The sequence below is a fragment of the Cyprinodon variegatus genome, unplaced genomic scaffold (genome assembly GCF_000732505.1).
Source record: "Cyprinodon variegatus isolate N-32 unplaced genomic scaffold, C_variegatus-1.0 Scaffold427, whole genome shotgun sequence".
Classification (NCBI taxonomy): Eukaryota; Metazoa; Chordata; class Actinopteri; order Cyprinodontiformes; family Cyprinodontidae; genus Cyprinodon; species Cyprinodon variegatus.
Genome location: NW_015150880.1, coordinates 706,328 through 722,675, shown reverse-complemented (window position 1 = coordinate 722,675; position 16,348 = coordinate 706,328). Strand labels below are relative to the sequence as shown.

The 16,348-nt window shown below is 35.8% G+C and overlaps 1 protein-coding gene across 1 annotated transcript in view; it reads left to right on the top strand.

Moving 5' to 3' along the window:
• cntn5 (contactin 5) overlaps positions 1-16,348 on the top strand; it is a 66,410-nt gene that overhangs the window by 12,536 nt on the left and 37,526 nt on the right. Inside the window, exons 2-5 of the mRNA XM_015388533.1 lie at positions 705-886; positions 6,839-6,975; positions 7,096-7,225; positions 13,655-13,799. Coding sequence (XP_015244019.1) covers positions 705-886; positions 6,839-6,975; positions 7,096-7,225; positions 13,655-13,799 — 594 coding nt within the window. The remainder of the gene's footprint in view (positions 1-704; positions 887-6,838; positions 6,976-7,095; positions 7,226-13,654; positions 13,800-16,348) is intronic.

The window sequence follows — 16,348 nt, the reverse complement described above, 5'->3', positions numbered from 1 at the left end:
AGTATATTATATGGAAGAGTGTAATTTAATATGTGTATATGCAAGTTAATTCTGATTTATGTCCCTGGGGGCACCTCATATATTCTCATCCATTATCAGTTCGTATGAAATAGTACGAAAAAGTTATGCAAAGTATTTTGTGGGTTTTTGATGTTTTTCCTTCGAAAAAACATATCAGTGCGCAGCCAGCCAGACGAAAAAAGCAGATCAGCGGAATGACTGAAAACTGGGACGGACGAGCTTTCCACAGTGCAATAATTACTTCATGATGTCTCTCACTATGTTGCTTGCTGTTTTGTATGTTAGGGTTAGGGTTAATTGTATCTTAAATTGTATGTTATTGAATGGTGCGTAAGATGCGCATGCACACTGATATCTTGTCTCGAGGCAAGACTTAAAAATACGATGAAATACGACGAAAAAAACGTCAAAAACCTACGAAATACTGTGCATAACTTTTCGTATGATTTCATACGAACTGATAATGAGAATACACTGAAAATATTGTATATATAAATCACCTTAGATCTCTCCTTTATTTTGTAATATCCACTGTATCTAAATGGATACACTGTATCTACCTCATGCACATTTTCCTCCTTTGTGCACCTTCTGGTTGTTTATAAGAGCCAAAGTCACAAGTGAATTTCTCCATTGTAAGATCAATAAAGTTCTATTATATTTTATTAATTTTCTTTCAACAGTCCAGTGCCAACAATCACGTGGAGAAAGATAAATGGTATCTTTCCCAAAAAGGCAAGACTCCGAAAGTCACAGGCTGTACTGGAGATTCCTAATATTCAGCTGGAAGACTCGGGGACTTATGAATGCAAAGCTGAGAATACAAGAGGAGGAACTTCTTTCAAAGGACACCTGCTGGTCTACTGTAAGTCTGAATGCATCACATTCACTCCTTATTTTTCTGCTTTTTTGTTAGCAAAGAAAATCCTACTTTTTAATATGGGTATGAGGTATGCATGCAGTCTTACTGTATGATTATTCAAGCATTGATGTTCTGATTCCCTGCTGATCTTTTCAGATCTTTTTTCTTCTTCTCAGCCATCATGCATTATCCAGTACGAAGCATACATTATTATGTGTTGATATATTTCTTCCAGAAATACCAGAGTACTACCAGGGTTGCTCTACTTTTAGCTTCAAATATATTTTAAAATAAAAGAATTGTTACTGGTCACAGTCATTTTTTTTCCAGAACAAGAACTGTTGCTTTGAAACCCTTAAAGGATTTTTTGCAACCATCCCAGAGAGAGGGAGAGCATTGATTTTCACAAAGAGAGTTTGTTTTTTGTTCTTTTTCTACGTTTAAGGGCAGTTAAATTGTACATACATTTTTTTCTTCTTGTGTATGGAATAAATGGGCATGTTGCTAACGATCTACAAAGATGCTAGCTCTAATAGTAAGACATACAACAGGTTTGGTTCCGTCCCATTAAAGTGAGCAGATTTCATGCACTACAGCTCGTTTGAGTGTCCTTAAAAGAAAGATGAGGTTCTAAGCCATGTAATTGGAGGTAATAATGACATATTTATTTAAAAATAATAATAATAATACTAAATAATATTCATAGTTCACTTTGCATGAGTTACAAGTTGCCTATTTCAAAGAAATGTGGAGTGAAATAAAGTATTTCATTTCTTAAAGTATTCTGTTTTTTAGAAAACTTATTTTATTTTGTATGCACGAATCTTCCACGCCTGATATATATGTACAGTGGGACTCAAAACCTGGGTGTTTTCCCTTGCCATTGTCACATTTTATTTTGTATTTTCCCTCAATAGCCACTGAATTGCTGTGCTGTCCTAGCAAAATCTGCAAGCCACCTTGCAGAAAACCGTGTCAGGTGTGTTCACCCTCATTGACTCTGATTGAGCACTAAACACCCTATGTCATCCAACATGATTTTCTATTGGATCAGACCTAAAATGAGAGTCAGTTTTTTCAGGGCTTTGGTCTGCTGGAAAAACGAAAAGCAAAAAATAACAAATAACAAGAGCAACACAGCTGAACATATTTATTTTAGCAAAACATGGTAGGGGATTTGTTTTTGAGTTAACAAAATTTCTTTTTGTTTACACTTGTGTGTATAAAATGACAAAATCTGTCTAAGTCTCTAATTTATGACAAAGTACCATCATCAACAGATGTATTGAATATGATATATAGATGGTAAAACTGTTACAAAAGAAGTATTTTTTTTCCTCTTAAACTTCATGCTCAAAATTAGTAGCTATGGTTCCCTAAGTAGCCTGACTGTTGTCACACTGAACTCTTTGTCCCAATAATGACATAAACTTTGCTGTTTCCATTGGTTTGGGTTGTTCCTTCCTTAAAATCTAATAATATGTATCGTAGGAACTTTAATGCACAATGTCTTTCAAGAACAGAGAGTTACTTTTGTTGCATAAACAGGTCCTAACCTGTTTGCAGTTATTAACATGTTCACTTCCACCCAATATTTTCTGCAAACCGTTGCTGATCTTTGCAGCAAAGGTGCTTGCTATAGTCTTCTACTGTGTTACCCTTTACGTGTCCAATAACATATCAGAATTTAAAATGTTTATTGTTTTAACCAATAAAGCATTCATATCAGACTCTTTGGGTCCTATTACGGTATTATCCCATAGTTAGCTATTGCTTTTTTTTTCTTCAGAAAATATTATCAATAAGGCTTTTTTTGATATTCTAATGTGCTTTTAAAATTGCTATGAAAGCTAAACAGACCTGCTGAATGTTTCATACTAGCCAAATTTATAGTTTTTAAATATTGCATCAAGCCTCTGAAAAAACAAATCAGTTAGATAGTGTGTGGGCAATGCTTGCATGATTGGGTGTCTTAATGTACTGTATCATGATGCTTTAAAAGTTAATTAGGTCTTGGACTTCAGTTAAATGCTGCTTTTAAGCTTCCAACAAGAGTCACAAAGGATAGATTCTGCCTGTGCCTGTAATCATAAACTTATCTAAGCTAGTACATGTCTTCTATTTCTCTTTGTCTGTGCCTTGAGCACAGAACCAAGATAATGGGCTGCCTCAACCTTGGTAGAACACATTTTCAAGGCCCCACGGTTCTCAGTAACTTCTATTCTGTTGACATCACAAGGAGAATAGGGGACCTAATTTGTAGCAGCCCTGCACTAAATGTAATTTACACAGGTGACCTGGCAGCTTGAACTTTCATTGTGCGGGGGACCTTGCTGACCATAATCATTCAATCAAAGCACACCAAACGTATTCTCTTGAAGGCGGCATATGCATGAAAAAGAAAAGAGTCTGGTGACCATAGCAGAGACAACTCAATAGCGAGGGTATCTACTCACTGGAGAGGAAATACGCCTCACCTCTGAGTTTTGTCTGAACCTAAAGACTGATCTATTAAGGATGTAAGATATTACTGTGCAAAAGAAAAAGAAAAAAAGATCAAAACCTTCAATATGTGAAAGTTAAAACGTGTCAGTTAGGGTTCAAAATTCAACATTTTATTTGAAAATACCAAAATTAAAATACTGCACATTTTAAACCATATGTTGTCAGGTTTTTTTATCCATTTAGTTCCTATATAATGCAATTTTACACCTCTCATCAGGGCATTATTTAATTACATTTTTTTAGATGACTTAAATGTCTTAAACATCACTTCATTTTCAATTATCTTTTATTTGCTTCTTCTTTGTACTCCATCCAGGTTCAGCCACTGTGTCACATCCAGATGTTTAAAACTCTGAGCAAAATTGCATTACTGTCCCAAAATGTTAATAAAGGCTACACTTGATTATTGATAATTGCTGTTGAATGCTGTTAGGGAACCTGGAAAAATGTAAGAATGTATTTACATAGGCTGTTTAAGGGAAAGCAGAGGGTTTATTATCTCTGAATATTTTATAGGGATGTGATGAGATGCAGTATTGTAATTATTTTGTAAATGATGGACTTTAAAGTAGGAAAACTATAACAATTGCAGAATTATTTTTTGTAATGTTCCTTTTGGAGGCTCAAACTTGTAAGAAGGAAATGAAAAGATAATACAAACGCATTTATTGTCCCAAAGTGGGTAAATTTGCAATAAGATCTCAAAGATTAAGAAAAACATAACTAAATAAGGTAAATACATATAATTTTTTATAAATTATATAATATTACTATTTATAAAATTAACATTATTGCAAAAAGTCTAACATTACTGGAAATTTTAAGGATGTTCAATAGTGTATTTACTGAGCTGTTTTTCTGCTGTGATCTAATTCTCTGAAAAAGTTGCCTCAACTTCATGCTGTCAGGTTGACTCCTACTATATCCAGTCTGTAATATATTTTGTATTGTATGTTTTTACAATAAGATTATATATATGAAGAACTTTGTTTGATTTAAACAGACTTAAATTCCATAAATTCAAGTTTTATAACTATTATATACCTCCAAGGCTCATACAATATATTGAAAGTTTACCACATGTATTCAAGATTTAAAACAAATGACAATACACCTATATAATTTTCTGAACAGCATGCCAAAATACTATTTCTCACTCTAAAACAACACTATCACCTTTCAAAATTTTCTCGGTTCAGTGGTGAATAATTGCCATACATTTTTTTAAAGAAATTTATTGCCTCAAATGTTCCATGTTTTTAGTCATTCATTGATTTTTTTCCTCCCTTCCTTAAGATCAAACAAATATAAGCACACATGAAGCCAGGTTCTGCTGACGATTCTTTAAATTAAAGATTTTGTTACCACATTTAGGCTTATTATGAGTGACAGACTCCAATTTAATACCTGTATGCCAATAAGTGTCACCTGCTGTCACTACATGTTTGTCAAGGGGGAAGAGATGGGTAATACATTGCAAAAATAACAAGCAAGAGAAAAGAAGGTAAAATCTAGAAGACTAAGATAATGTTTTTATCCTTTCTATTGTTTATTTATGTAAATGTTTTAATCTTGCTGTCAAACAAGAAGTGAAAATAATCATCTTACCACATAACCCTGAGCAAAGGATAGAGTCTAGTAGATTAAAAGAAAAAAACTGAGATTATGTGGGGTTAAAAAAAGCAAGTTGTGGGATTTTAAAGCGGATTTTGTGCAGAGCGGGTGTTTGAAGCCTTGAAAACACAGAAAAGGGTTTGGAGGAAAAGGGAATGCCCAGAAAAGATAGATGTCTTGTTTGCCAAGCTCATGCAGCTGTTTTGCATTTCAAGGAAAAATAGCTAATTCTAATGAGCACAATTAATACTACTACTACTACTACTACTACTAATAATAATACTAATAATAACATTAGACAAGAAGTAAGAAGAAAAAAGTGGCATTGTTTTTGGGGTTTTTTCGTTTTGTGTTTTGTTAAGTTGCCTGCTTTTAGTTTTTAGGGTTTAAATTACATACTAATTACTCCAAACATGAAAGGGATCTGTACTAAGAACGTGAAGCGAGAGGTCCTGCTTTTTGATGCAACTTATGTTCCCACAAAGCCCCTCAGCCTTTCTTATTGTTTCTACTTGTGCTTTATTTAAATCAGGTCTGTCAGTTTATACAGTATTTAAGGGTAGACAAAGTGTGATTTTTGCTTTCTTATTTATCTCAATTAGGCCAATTTTTTTATGTTTGATTTGTTTTTGTTGCATTGAACAAAAAGCTGTAATGTTTTTGTTTTTTTTTAACAATAACTTACCGTGAGCTAAGAAATAACCTTTTTCTGACTCATTAAATCAGATAATGCTTCTTTGTTATTCTGTATTTATGCCTTTAATGTGAAGGTTTGTTCAGCTAAGATCTCTAAGTTTGGAACCGGTCACATGCATTTAGAGCACCATTTCAACAGACTTGTAGTGTAACTGCAGCTGCTTTTGAGCAACCATTACCCTCTTGGTTGGTTCTCTGATTAATGTTGGTCTTATGACCTGTCAGTTTGGGTGAAGGTCTTTCCCCCCCCAGGTTTAGAGATGCACTCTGCTTTTCCCATTTACAGATTGGGAAAGTGTCTTTAAGTTTTTCAAGGATCTCAAAGATGCTTTGCAATTCTTCACAACTTTATACCAGACCTGTCTGTATAAGAGCAAAGTGGAGTAAATCTAAATTCATGCTACATTATATATAAGTATTTAAAGACAGTCTTGATCCATGTTCTGTTTTTATGTTAGACATAATGTAATGAATGATAAACTTTGTGTTTTTAGTGCTGCCTATTTTAACTTATTCAATCCATAAAATCCCATCCTCATTCAACTTTCCAATTCACTCTGCCTACACTTGAGCTTGAAACAGCTTGAAATATTTTGGTCTATACTGTAGTCGTGCAAACATGGTGAACTCCTTCCACACAAGCCTTTCCATCTGTAATAGCAGTGACAGGTGGTTCCTGAAAGGATTGGAATTGCACTGCATTACTTCTCAGATATTTTGATATAAAATATTAATCAATACCGTTTCTTCCTGTTTACATCAGTACACTAATCTTGACCATAAAATTCAAATGGAATGCAATGAGGTTTGTGGTTTTTCTATGGAAAAAAAAATAATCACGACAGGTTTACAAGGCTCTAGGTTTGTCTTATTGTTTCCGCCAAGAAGACGGGTCAAATATTCAGCCTAAATTATAGCAGGACTATTAACAAAAAATATATACTTTTTTGTCTTTTTTAAACATCTTGGTGGGCAATTTATTTAAGTATTAGTTTATGTTTTTATTTAAGCCGATTAATTTAATAATGATAGTAATCTTTTTTCTCTTGCCTATAAGATGCACATAAAAAATACATACTCGTGGCTTATGTATGCTTCAAGGATATATTACTCATTTGTATATCTTTTTCTCTCTTTCAGCCACCCCTCAGTGGGTCAGAATGATTAATGACACTCAGATGGATAGTGGAGAGAAGCTTCAGTGGGAGTGCAAGGCCATGGGGAGGCCCCGGCCCACCTATCGCTGGATTCGTAATGGTTTGCCCTTGACTTCCCAGGTACTTTTAATACACAAAGAACCTTTCTATGCTGTTAATTGTAAACTCCTTGCAACATAAGCAAGTAAACTATGTCCACCTTTAGTCCTGATTTTCCTTTATGCTCTTGTCTTGTTTCAGGGTCGACTTGAAATAGTGAATGGGGAACTGACCATTAACAAAGTGCAACAGGTAGACTCAGGAATGTACCAATGTGTGGCTGAAAATAAATATGGAGCCGTCTACGCCAATGCAGAGCTGAAGATTTTAGGTAAGTATTTATGGTTTATAATGTGGACTATGCTGGCAAATGTCAGTTTTCCTTTAAGCAGATTTCTTGATCCCATGCAGGCTGAAATTCTTTCACGTCTGATTTATATATACAGAGAAGTGAAATGCAAGGAGAGAATGTTAAACTGGGAGTTGTTCTGATTGCCAATCAATGGCCCCTGATTTAACCCAGGCAGCAGACAGATGAATACACTAACGGATCTTCTGGCTATATTCATTGAGGAGTCTGTCCACATAAAGTTAATGAGTTATTTTGAAGAGGATATAAACCAGTAACTTGTAGATATAGATTTCTACTAATGGGGCCATGCATGGAGAGTGGTTTGTTAGGGTTTTAATGACTTCATTAGGCTCTCATCACTGCTCTGTTTGCCATCACAGTACGATCCCCACTTCTAAGAAAAACAAACCTGACTCTACGACTTTCATCCGTTTCTTTTCTTAGGCAGATATAAGATAACATGAAATCTTTGTTATTTCAGCCAGCACTTGTTAAACCAGATATTCAATCACAAATAACCATGTTGTTTCTCACTTCTAGAGATTCAATCACACTGATCTTGCTGTGAACTTTCCTCACTGAGAGACAGTAAATGTTTGTGTTTTTAAAATACTATTTCATGGTTTAGCTCAGTTCGAATCAGCAAAATTATATTTGTTTGCTGTCTTTGTTTGCCAGGATATTGAAAGGAGTTTCCACAACAACCTATATCATGCTAAATATGTATTTTTAAGCATTTAACAGTTAACAGATTTATTATCTTATACATCACTTTGAGCACAATCAAAATTGTGCTCAAAGTGATGCTTTGTTTGATTTATGCATTTATATTCTCAATGACCTCGGCTCCTATGAGAAGCAGCCCCACCCTCTCCTGGAAATTGAGTGGCTATAACTATTTCACATAGATCAATGTTTAATGTAACCTTTCCAGGAAGCACCTGTATTGACTGTGCCACCCCTGCACAGTTTCTCTGATTGCTGATGGGAAGGAGAGCACAATTTTGTCGAACTACTTTGGCTCGTTTTGCACCGAGTCTTCCCAGTGACAGCAATTGTTCTTTTTTTTTTTTTTTTTTTTTACTGGTGTCCAAGTAGCAAAAATGTTTTTAGAGTGGTTTATTCAGCTCTCCTAAAGAAGAACTAGAAGTGGCATGATAACAGCTCTAGGGCAACATTGTAAAGGGGGTGGCACCTACAAGGGGATTAACACCATTGCAGTGAAGGCAGGCGTCTATCTTCATGGATGGGGGAAAAAAATAAAAAGCAGAAAACAACTAATATTTGATAAGAAATCAATATTCTGAACTGTCAAAGGCAAAATCTCATTGTATATATGCCTATAGTTGACCATAAAGGCTTAAAAATATTAAAAAGAACTTTCCAGAAATGTTAATTCTTCAAACTCATGACTTTAAACTAGTGTTGCACCGATAACGATATCAGTATCGGGCAGGGCCCCAATCCAGCACTGAAATGTTATTATCGGTATCGGTGAGTAGCAACAAATAGGGCACCGATACCATTTTGAGAGCCAAAAAATTATTCAACTATTGTCACCAATTCCAGGTAGGCAATAAAAAGTTCTAATAAATTCACTTTGTATTAGTCTTTTTCCTGCTTCACAAAGGTAGGCAGCAGCTTGACAAAGCCATAATGGCAATTATTTTACATCCAACTAGTATGCAGTTCTTCATACAATTTCAAACAGATGGTATCAGTATGGTATTGGTATCAGCCAATACTTCACAGCCAGGTAGCAGGGCCAAAAAATGGAATCAGTGCAACACTAATTTAAACATAATAAGATTGTTTTGTCTTTAAACAGCAGTTGCAGTATCGAATGGTAATTCTATAGCTGTATTATATTCTAAGAGGGCGATTCTAAATAGTTGTTTTAGGTGCACCTGTGTGCACCTCAGATGCAATGATTTCTTGTAAAAACAACATGATACGATCAAAAGAAATACATCCTTATATATGGAAGAAAATTGTGCACCTCCACAGGTCTGATTCATCCTTTCCTACAATTTCCATACGCTTAAAGGTGCCACATTCAACAGATTATATAAACACAGTGGGGGTATCCTGTCATCAAGGAAAAGACAGGTTGTTTTTTGTGTCCCAGAGTTAAATGTAATTTGGTGAAAAATGTGCAATCAACCCCAGACCAAAGTAAAAGCCCTGTAAAGATGTTGGTTCTGCTACTAGAAGACTGTCATTATCTACAGGGGTATGAGGACAGACATGAACTACAAAGGCCATAGTGAGGATGAAAATCTATTTCTACAAGATTATAAAAACAAAAAATACAGATAAGTTTGCATATGTACTTGGGTACAAAAACATGGAGTAGACAGAAACATTTCCTAATTGCACTTCACAAACTAGATCACACCATAACAAAAAAAATGTGTGCAACCATTAAAGTAACATCAGCAAGGACACTAAAGCTGTTTCATGTACCCATGACAACCATTTACCAGTTAGTTTCTTTAAGTTAAAGATACATTCAAGATTAAAGATACATTTTGAATTCAATTGCAAGTAGTGCTGTGAAATCAGACTTTGACAAACCAACGGGAAGACAGCTAGCTGTATAAGTTGTTTTTTTTATATCTGTACAATTGCACAACGTGCTAAAAGACTTATGCAAATGTATGTAGGTGTATCTGAACATCGCTTTAATTGGTTCATGTGAGTAGCTCAGTTCACTAAACACAATCAAGATTAATAAAATGAACACTTAAAGTTTTATCCTAAACCATTAAAAATTTTAAATATACATTTAATATGAACTTAAAGCTTTATATTTTTTTTAGTTTTTAGTATCCTACTTTTAAATCTGACAAATGAGCCTTAGCAGAAAGTATAATCCAATTTCCTGAGATAATGCTTAAAATGAAAATCTCTTAATGTATTTGTAGTTTTCAAGTAAACCAGATTATGTTGCAAAGTTTTAACCATTTGTCATTCTGACATCTATAGATTAACTTAGAAAGTAAACAAACCAATACCTGGTTAATCAGCTGAGCTATAAGCTTGGTCAACTGCTGTTAAGAAATGTGCTCATAGTTTGCAATAAGGATTCCTAAAACAGTTGTTCCAAAAGCTAAATTTGTCTCTAAAAGTGACTTGGCACTGGAACCTCGCCAAAGCCATCTCAGGGATTGCCATAATTTTGTAATCAGCTGCAGTCATTGATAATTGCCTACTTGCACATAATTTACCATCATTATTTTTATCTTGTTTTGGCCAAACTAGAGTTGCATGCACTCGGAATTCTTTAGACATTAAAAAGCAAAGAAAAAGTGCTTCTTAGCCTTAAGGCTGCAGGCTAAAAACATAGGAGTCCTGCTGAAATTGCTGTCCACTGTTCTGTGCTGATGCACTATTTTCTCCTTGTCATCTTCGATACTGGGACACATCTGGTGATACCCATTCCCCTTTCATTTTTCCCTCAGGGATGACTTGATTTACTGTCTTTTATGGCCTGCCCTTTTCTGAAGGGGAATCTGTGGCATTTTGAAAATCTTACTGCAAATGGATAAAGTTTTTTTGTTCATGCTCTGAGATGTCTATGTAGAACAACACAGCTTGCTGAGCTTTGTATTTAGGATTCAAGGTGTTTGTCTACAAGATTTAAAAGTTTGGGGCTTTTAATAAGCTTTATCCAAGCTGACGAGTAGTTACTGTTGGCTTCCTCAGAGTCACAGTCACACTGGTGATATTTGGAAGCTCTTGATGAATGTTTTCATAACTGTACCCTGTGGGCACATCTTCCCAGTGACCTATGCTCTGTCTCAATGTCCAGAAGCAAAGACTATCAGGACAGATTACATGACTAATAACAGCCTGCAGATGAGCGATCACCAGAGGCTACACGGGGGCAGCGGCCGCCCTCACGTCTACGATCTTGTCCCAGATCCAGCTCTTCAGGGAGAGTGGCGGCATGAAGGAATGCGGGTGGTTGTGCCACCAGCTTTGATTAAAGCAAATACACACAGCAACTGCTCCGGTTTCTGCTCCTTTTTGTGTCTACAGGGACCTCCGCCTCTCAGACAACTACTCAGGCTCAAAGACACAAGTGTTATAGGGAGAAGGGTCAGCCTGTAGCTACAGATGAGATTGAATTGTCATTGTGTATAACATCACCTATAAGGCATCATTCAATATTTGAATAACCACTGTTGACAAAGCCCTAGAGCCTGTGCATGGCCTGTTCATAGTTTTCTAAGCAGCAACATAATTGTTTGCTATGTTTATCTTATGTACTTATTACTCTCTCAGGCAGTCTGTTTAAATTAAGGTCAATAACGAGATGCATAAAAAAAACTAGCAAGCATCCAAAAGAATGATCTTCAAGTCCAATGCTCTATTTCTAATTGGGCAATATATTATTGGAAACTAATAAATCACAACAAAGCTGCATTTGGCACAATTCACATTTGTACAGCATGATAATTATGCAAGTATGCAAGTATGATTTCTACTAAAACAGTTTAGTAATTTTGCAAATGAGAAATGCTACAAATCCAGTCTTTGGGTTCGAGCTTCAGGTGATCTGCAGGTTAATAATCTACACAGTCGCTGACAGGTATACTGCAACTATATTTGCCTATATCTCTAGCAGCATTAAGATTTTACAAGTCTGGTAGTTGATCATTAGCATTGGAGTCCATCAGATGTTGTAAAGAATTGGGCCTGCAACATTTTGGATTAATGTTGTAGAACTAAATGTTCTTCTGATACATTTACTTTTACTCTGACTGTCTCATTTTATGTTGGAGTCTTATATAAAAACTTCAATGTAATTTGTGACTGCCACTAAGTTGTCCAAGACTTCAAAAGAAATGGGTCCTGCTGCTGCTTTCAACCTTTGTTTAAAGAATACAGCACACTGTGACCAGTGGGTCCGTATGAATGTAAATCCCCTTATTGTCCCACAGTGGGGAAATTCACTTTCTGCATTTCACCCATCCCCTTGGGGAGCAGCTGGGCTGCCATTGTGTGGCACCTGGGGAGCAGTGTGGGGTTAAGGGTTCTGCTCAGGAACCCAGAGTGGTGGCTGTGGGGTTCAAACAGGGAACTTGCAATCTTCTTATAGCACAAGTACACTGCTCTAATCACTAGGTCAACACTCCCTATAAGAGGAGTTTAACTAATGCTCTTATTTTTACGTCTCTGAAGTATTTGATTTGCACTTGTTGTTCTGTGACAACTATGTTTGCTTCACAGGGCATGTGAAAGCTGCTGAATCTTTCTGAATACCCCTAATTTGATCTGATCTGACTGAAGCACATGACTCCCGCTGCTGTTCCTTCAGAGATCACTAAATTTCACATGTCAACATACTTGATGACAAAAAAAATATATAATGTAAAATAATAAAAATGCTAATAACAATTAAAGAAAACAAATATATATATATTTTGTTGCTTCGCAAATAGGACATTGGCGTATCTATAACGTGTAATGGTTAAGGTTTTGTTTCACAAACATGCAAATAACTACATACATACATACATTTTAATGAGATTAGTCCATTGCCATAAATCATTGCTGTAATATTGTAAAAAAATTCCAGTGTCTACAATGTACTGCATTGTTGACCTAATTAGAATCTGTATAAAACCAATAATGTAAAAACTAGGCATTGTATCCAGGTACTGTATTTTCCGAACTATAGAGCTCACATCACTATAACTTAGAGAACTTAGCGCGCTGTCATGCCCATAAGCCGTGCCCACTAAATCTTTTGAAAAAACTGGAAACTTGCATATAGGCCACACCGGGCGACTGATATCTACTGAGCTATTTCCCACCAGACCTGTAGGGGGAGCTCTATATATAGCCCCTGGAGTCGGGATGGAGAACAATGCTAGCTGCCTTTGTTTGATGGCTCCAGCAGGAAGAGCTTCTTCTGAAAGATGGGGCTTCATCAGCTCTTTATTTCAGCCCTGCAGGAGTTGAACCTTCATTGGTTTAATGAGGCAAATGAATGTCCAAATGGGTGAAATTTGTGACATTTGTTCTCCGTCATGCCTGCTGCTATCATGTTCTTATGCTAAATGAAAATTACCCCCTTATAATTTTTATTTCAAACTTTGACTTCCCCCTCTGGTGGTTAGGAAAAATCCACAGAAAAGCTGCATCCTCTTATAAACCGCATGGTTCAAAGCGTGGGAGAAAGTAGCAGCTTATATGGTAGTTTTTTCTTACATTTTTCAGTATCAGTACACGTCAAGTAATAATAATAATTTTTTTTTTACATTAAAGATATCTTTTTGATATCATTTTGGTAATCATGTTGATATGCAAACCGAAGAGAAGGTAAACATGCTATTTTATGCTATTTAAGATATTTTTGAAAGCACAATAAAAAATATTTTTTTCTACCCCACCCAGCATCACCGCCCCTATTTGTCCCTAATCCCATACGGGTCATCGCCACGCTCGGAAAAGACGTTTCTCTGGAATGCAAGCCAAAGGCATCACCTAAACCCCGGATAACATGGAGGAGGGGAGACAGAAGGCTACAGGCCAGCAAAAGGTACAAATATCCTATTGTTTTATTTTGATGTCACAGAAAACACCTTCAACTTTACAGTACAGGACCTGAAGAAGGCGAGACGTTTGCTTTCACTGAGGCTGGCACTAAGTTTCATACATAAATGTTATCAGAAACCTTAAACATGCTTTAACTCTAAACTTCTTGATGCATGCATATTTAAGTTTTAATGCAATCAATGTTATTAAAGAAAAAAGATGTATTGAAATATACAGTGATTGCTGAATCTTTAGTTTGCACAATATTTTATTATACACTAAATTACGAAAACTTCAATATTTCTTGAATCAGAACTAAATGTGTTGAACTTAGTTTATGTTCTGCTGCAGTATGTTTCTTGCAAACTAAAAGTTGGATTAAACTGAGTTAATTTAAAGTCTGTTTTTATTTAGGATGGATTTTTTAAAGGTTTTCTTGCCCTTTGAATTATTAACCTGCTCATAAAAAGTTTTGTGCCTCCATAGATTTGTCATTGTACCATGGCGAAAATCCAACTGTTATCATTCTGACCCAGGCCTCTGAGGGTTAGTAGACACATACTGTTCCAACATGTCACATTTTTATTACAGTTTCTGAAATTAAGTGTCACTGTTGGAATAAAACACTATTGGTACACAGGCAGAGCTTTGGAGGCTCATACTTATCCCCCCTGCTTGTCTAGAAGGCTGACAATTTAGACCCTACAATTGCATTTGGAATTCACATGTAGTTTGGTGCTTCATCTTTTATGAGAAACATCTCTGGCGTGCACCTGGTGGGGGTTGCATAAGCGCAAGAACCCATCAATCAAAGTGAGCGACGCAGCTGAAATTATCACTTACCGCTGAGAATCCCAAGTTCTGAATGAGGGAAGGGGACGTTTGTTTATCAGCCAAGATTTAGTAGTCTGTTCAGCAACCTCGCGGCAAGGGCAGTGGGTTGATAATCAGATCCTCAGTGTGTGTGGCTCCTTCAAACAGGCAGCAACAAATCTTCAGATCTCCAACAGGTGGACTGAAGAGGATTTGGGTATTTCACTGGAGGATGGAATCATATATTTATATATTTTTTAAGTACATAAATAAATTTCTTTGATTACCTTATTTTTGTCTATAAAGGCCTTTGAAAAAGACTAGATAGGTGAATTAAGAATGTCATAGAGAATCATATGAAACAATCATAGTTACAACAAAAAATGCTGTATTTTGTCGGATGTTTTGATTGTGAAACATCATAAATTGCAAAATAGTTTTCTAAATAGCAATTGGTGGCTAGTTTTAGAAGATATTCTTCAAGGAAATGACTGATTACTGCGGTATGCATTTTTATTCATTTCCACTGATTGGTAGAGTTGTCTGATGCAGCGATTCCAGCTGCAGACACTTTGGGGCATCTCACTACAACTTTGCACAGACTCATAGTTTTAACCATTATATTTCTGCTTTTTTTTTTGCAAATAGGCTTAAAGCCAAGTCGTACCAAAAATGCCCGGATGTATTTTTACTGAGGTCTTTGAATGAATACGTTTCATGTCTAATTACTGTCATCATTGTGCTAGAATATTAACCTCTGCTCCAGCCTTAGCTGTTTTGTAGCCTCTATTCTATTTTTATGTCTTGTTTTTATATACATCCATCTTTTAATTAATTCTTACCATATATCATGCCGCTGCAAAAAAAAAAAAAAAATGTATTCCCACAGCACAATGCTGACACCCCCATGTTTTACTATGGGGACACATTTCTTTAGGCTCAGTGTTTCTTTTTTTTTTTTTCCCAGACTCTTTCACCTAAATGTTATCTCTTGGTCGAATCTGACCTTCTTTTTAGCTGTGTATGAGACAGAGTTGCAAACGATAAATGCAACTTAATATTTCTTTCAGCACGTTCAGACTTTCTTCCAAAGGTTAGACTGGTGGCATGATATACAGTTGATAATAGATTATATGGTGCTATCTGATCAGATCCCTGCATTAAACTTAACCCCCCCCTTTTTTTTTTTTCTTTCCTTGCCTATGTAAATTCTCAGTCATCGGGGTCATGTCAAGTACGAAACAGGCTTGAATTAGAACATTCGCTCAGTTTTTTGGAGGCGTTTCGACACCTATCCTGTATAGTCTTAAAAAAACTGAGCAACAGTCACTTTTCCTTCCAATTTAATTTCATTTTCTGTCTTTTGTTTCTTGATTTTGAGCCATATTTGCCATTTGCTAACTAATGTCCTCCAACATCCCCAATGCCATCACAACACACCTGGAGTTATGCTCAGATTTACTTATACAAAAGTAAACTCTAATGAAATTACTTCTGACTGAATTATTTTTAGGAATATAGGAGTAAATACCAACTTGCTACCTACAGCATGGCATTGGTTTGCCATTCTTAATAATTTTTGAAAGGTACATTTTTCATTAGTTAAAATCTAGTTAATAACTTGGTGACCAGAAGGAAATGTTAGGGCTGGAATTCCATTTTGGGGAATAATTTTAGGGAGTCCAGATAGAAATGGACACAGTAGAAAAAAACAGTTTCAGACTGCAATAAGATGTGTTT